Source organism: Macrobrachium rosenbergii, chromosome 30 (assembly GCF_040412425.1).
Source record: "Macrobrachium rosenbergii isolate ZJJX-2024 chromosome 30, ASM4041242v1, whole genome shotgun sequence".
Lineage (NCBI taxonomy): Eukaryota > Metazoa > Arthropoda > Malacostraca > Decapoda > Palaemonidae > Macrobrachium > Macrobrachium rosenbergii.
Genome location: NC_089770.1, coordinates 23,126,821 through 23,132,109, shown reverse-complemented (window position 1 = coordinate 23,132,109; position 5,289 = coordinate 23,126,821). Strand labels below are relative to the sequence as shown.

Below are 5,289 nucleotides of genomic sequence, written 5' to 3'. Positions count from 1 at the left end.
TTTCCAACTGCCATTCACTGCCACAGTTATAAATATCAGTGCCTCCTTTGCTACAGGGAGATTGTCATTATCCAGTTCTGTTCCCATATCGATGTAACCATGACACCTTTTCCCATCCCATTCCACTTGCTTTCTTATCACTATTTCATCCATCATTAATGAACACAACAATGGTTTACCTGTTTTAGCACATTCTTCCGAACGTAATTTCATTGCTGAAAAAGCAGATTCCGTGAAACCTGGTCTGCCATCTGTACCTTGATACCATTTCTAATAGTTCTTGGATGAGGCAAACATGTATCGAAAACTTTTCTCACGTAACGATAAGCATGCGGGGAATAAAAGTTAAGAGTAAGAGCAAAACTTCGTAGTTCAGGCGAATAAGTTGGACGTGGTTGGTTACTGTGCTTTGCAGTCTGTCTTTTGATGAGATCTTGTACACCACAGGTGCAATTCTCTAATAAACCTAAACTCTCATCACTTATGAAACGCTTTCTTTTTAGTTCTAATATTACATTTTCAAGATCACTGTTTCTTTTTACGAGACGCCTCTTTGATTGCTGTAGGACTTTGATCTTCTTTTTAGATTGCACAAGTTTTCGTTTAAGATTTTTCACTTCATTAGCAACATTATAGCAAACTGTTTGAGAGGGCTCTTTAACTGTTAATAAAGACTCCTTTTCATTCGCCGGTGCATGATTCGATGTGTCGGTGCCAGAACGATTCGTTGGCAGCTTTCTTTTTGGAGCAACGTTTTCCTTAAAATATTCTGGAAATCCTTCAAAGATACTAGGAACGGCGCCACTATGAAGTCGTACACATGACAAAGATGTCCGGTCTATGTCTTCTTCTCTGAAATGTTTCGAACATAAACGAGAATAATTGGTAGGAGTAAAGTTTTCTCGCCGCATCTTCCTAACCCATTTGTCTTTTAGTGCCTCATCTTTCGGAAACCTGCGAAATAAGAGCAAGTTCTTTAAGATTTTGTCCTTTCAGTTGAGAAAGAAATTACACACACACATACACACAGAAAATTGCAAAGCTTCCTTTGAAAAAGCAGCTATTGTAATGGTGCAAATCCTTCGACATTTATTTGTATAGATATTTTGCTATTCTAGTGCTATAAAATCATTGAAATGAGAATATGGAATTTTGAACTTATGGAAACTCGAGTGCAGCCGAGGGCTTACACACAAGACATCTTCAGTTTCTGGCTACCACGTGGCTGGTAATGACTTTTGGCTACACGTGGGTTGTTAGAAATTAATCATATAAATTTTGTATCCCTATTGTATCATAAGATGACTTACCGATGAAATGTGATTTTAGGATCCCTGATCTTGTTCATCCTTGCAGTACAGCCATAAGCAGCACAAGATACTGGCATTATGAATGAATAAGGTTAACTCACTGGAAGATGTTGTCACGACTAGTGCTTCAAGTTAACTAAAAACAATTGAGTGACATCTTAGTCATTAGTCACCTGGGTCGACCCAGGGATTAAGTTGCCAGTCCCAATATGGCGGCCAGCGACCTGAGTGGTCGACCCCCTCCCATTATTCCTCAAGGTCGATTCGTATCGTGGATATCATTATAAAAAATATTTTTATGCATCAGTTTTTAGCAAAACACTATTGCAAAATGTCAGAACATTAAAACGTTAATCTTTATGTTCCAGCCTAATGTTCACCGATTTACCTTTGTCGTTAGAATGGAACAAAAAGTATAAAAGAAAAGTTCAGGTTCAGTTTTGAATAAGAACCCGGGTTAGTTAATCATGGAGTAGGAAAGGCGAAGATACCCATCCTAGTTTGCATTATTCTTTTATCAAGGTATTTTTTCAATTTTATCAAAGTTTATTTCTTAGAATATTTTTGGTTTTCAATTCTGGTGATTCAGTATATCATTATAAAAATATTTTTATAATATGTACATCAGTTTTTATACAAAACAAAAGTTGCAAAATGAAATTCAAGAATCATTAAAACCATTAATCTTACATTTTCCAGCTGTTTAAACTAATTTGTTAAACCATGTTGAAACTGCACGTTTAGCAGCATCCAAAGATTCAAACCGGACCTTTGTCGTTTTGGGAACAGGAAAAAATGGCAAGATCAGGACTAAAAGGATGTGGAAGAGTTCCTCATAAAAGTAACTTCTCTTGCAACCCTTGATGAAAGTTATCATGTTGGAACAAAATTCTGCGGTGCAACTTTCCTCGACGTTTTTTGAGTCTTCAGTTTTTGCAAAAACTTTGTAGTAGAACGGTGATTGTTGTCCTTCAGGAAATCAATCAAAATAAGTCCCAAAACACTGTTGCCATAACCTTCTGGGCAGATCTCGCCACTTTGAACTTCACTGGTGCAGCTCGAACCTCTTGGTAACCATTGCTTTGATTGAATTTTACTTTCTGGGTCATATTGATGGATCCAAGTTTCATCCAGTAACAATCCGATCAAAAACTCTGATTCATTTTTATCGTTAAAACTGCAAGAGAAAGTTCAGCTCTTTGATGCAGTTGGTATTCGCGCAACGCTTTGGGACAAGTTTTAGATTTTCATTTAAAATTGAAAATGCGGAACCATGGGAGAAAGTTTATTAACCATCTTATCGATAGTAATCCGACGATCTTTTGGTTCTGCACCAAAGCCACAATTCTTTCATTTTTTGCAGTCGATGGCCTCTTTGATAAGTTTGTCTGATTTAGATATTTCTAAACTTTTGCAAAGGCTGGTTTCCAATCGCTTGCCAGGAACTTGATTATTCAAAATTTTTATTTTTGGGTTCGTTGATTTAACACCACGGTAGCAAGAGGATGACTCAGGTAACAAGTCTCACTACATCACAGATAATATTTAGAAAAATTTTTCCTGGAAAATCTCGTGTATGTATATATATAATCGAACGTCAGTTTCTAGCAAAATAAGACTAGAATATCAGCTTTATCAATAATCGAGCTACTTATATCTTCCTTTATTGTCAGTACAATTGTAAATCATTGTTCGTCTGTTTACAAAATCATTAATCTTGTCTTCAGAGCTGATCAAATAGTAATAAAAAGGAGAGATCATTAAGAATCAGCTTAGCTGGGTTACATTAGGTAGGAGCTAGTCTAACAAAATAAATTCTTGCATATCGACTTGTTAATGACAACGTTTCCACTTGTTTATTATTAAGCAATTTAGCTCTTCGGTGAAACCAACTTTTTCGATGTCGAGCGGTCTCGTATATTCAGGAACTCTTGAATATACTCTTCTTGAAAATTTAGTTATTTCTTATTTCCTAATTTTTAGCAATTTTGGTGGTTCAGGAAAAGTAGTTTCAAATTCAACTACTCGGTTTAGTTTAGAAGTATGTGTAGGAAAAGGAGAAATTAAATCATTGTTGGTATCTAAGTTTTTTTTCTATCTTTATATCATCGTTACTTTTTTTGTTTGTTTTGCTCATTCATTAAGTGTTTTTAGTTCTTGTGCATGTGTAGTTAATCTAATTTATCTTGAAAAATATCTGTCTGTTTAGTATAGTTTAGCGTCAAGTTTTACACGGTCTTTTCTGTTTCTGCTAGGTTCTCTCTGAAGAAATGACTGTAGAGTAGAATGGTAAAAGGAAATAAACTCTCGTGTTTTTCAGGATGGCTTAAGCGAAATAGTTATTTTAAGCACCGTTGCTTTTCTGTATGAAACGGCATTTAGCAAGAGATGAAATTCTCTTTCTCCGTAATATCCAGTGACTCTCTCTCTCTCTCTCTCTCACAAGATTTCAACCATAGTGACCCTGATAGTTGTGACTCCAGAAAACTTACAAACAGCCTTTTTGAAGAATGCATACGATTTTGCAAAATGCAGCTCGGCATTCAGAGAAAATGGCTCGCGCTCAGTTATTCGTAAACCATGCAATTATTATTCCTAAGTATTTAAACGAAATACTCATTGGTAAAAAGTCATTTGTAAAGGTCATTGGTTTTGCAGGGTGTATTTTATATATGATATGAATATATTTTCTTTGACTGAAAACGTTTATACTAAGCATTTAATGAACTGTGTTCATTGTTGATAATGATTGCAAATGTAAATACGCTTTGATCGAACTTCAGTTGCAGAGTTCATAGATTTGCATGACACTTTTCTCTTTGCAAATATTTTTAATGATTCTCAGTCATTAAGAGGATCAGCGAGACGAAACGAACATTTTTGTAAAATACACAGTCGATTCCCGTGTATTGCCCAGGCTGTTGGGAAACTGTAGAATCTAGAGTGTACTGATGGATAGCATACCTTCCCTATGTATCACGCTCATTTAACTAATATAGTTTTCTTTTTCACTAAAGCAAAGGCAGACCGAATCGGGACAAGACAAATCGTCAAACAATCCAAGTGGGCTGGTGGTTGGGGGGGGGGATAAAGAGAAAAAGAAAAGGGATGGATTTAAAGGCCATGGTTATTATCATTACAGTAGTTATAAGGAAAAATGATAATGATTATAAGGAGATTTGGATTCAGCCTGCCTTTGATTTACATGTGATAATTTTACGATGTGTTTTTCATAGAAAATTCTAGGATTTATGAAGCTGAAAGTAACAGTAATCCGTTGGATTATTGAAGTGTGTGTGTATGTATATATTAGATATGTGTATATACATATATATATATATATACACACACACACAGTATAATTTATGTATTCACTTGTCGTGGAGTTTTTTAAGACGACCATCTTCTGCAAAGAAAATGCTTGCCTGACGTGAAATATGTACAGGAGAGTTAGTGAAATGTTTTATAATATTTTGAATCTATTTCCATAGTAATTAACTAGATTCTTTTGTGGCGAGAATCTAGAGAGAGAGAGAGAGAGTTTCAGTCGGTCTTGTACGAGATGTTGAATCCTGTCAAATCCCTGTTCTTTCTTTCGTAATTGGTTTTGCCTCAAGTTTATTCCAAAGCAGTGTTTTAATGTTTTCTAATTTGTTTTGAGATTGTTTATTTACAATATCATATATATATATATATATATTATATTTATATATATTATTTATTTATATATATATATATATATATATATATTATATATATATATATATATATATATATATATATATATATATATTGCATATACATATACGTATACATACTTTCTCTAATCTAAAAGTTGCAAATTTTCCTTGAAAAGTCCTGTAAAAAAACGGAATAATTTGAATAAACCCTGTATTTCGACAAATACACATCGACCCGCGTCTCGGTGCAAAATGAGTGGTGTCCTTGAGGCAGTGTAGATATAAAAAGGTAAAAAGCT

At 34.5% G+C, this 5,289-nt stretch overlaps 1 protein-coding gene across 1 annotated transcript; it reads right to left on the bottom strand.

The window, feature by feature from the left end:
* Positions 1–209: 209 nt before the first annotated feature.
* LOC136854840 (THAP domain-containing protein 1-like) lies at positions 210–911 on the bottom strand. Its single transcript, XM_067131375.1, has one exon. It carries the CDS (start codon positions 909–911, stop codon positions 210–212), a length of 702 nt encoding a protein of 233 aa, XP_066987476.1.
* Positions 912–5,289: the final 4,378 nt, after the last annotated feature.

Bases quoted from the DNA above. Each gene is read 5' to 3' on its own strand.
- LOC136854840 (XM_067131375.1), bottom strand. From the start codon at position 911: ATGCGGCGAGAAAACTTTACTCCTACCAATTATTCTCGTTTATGTTCG.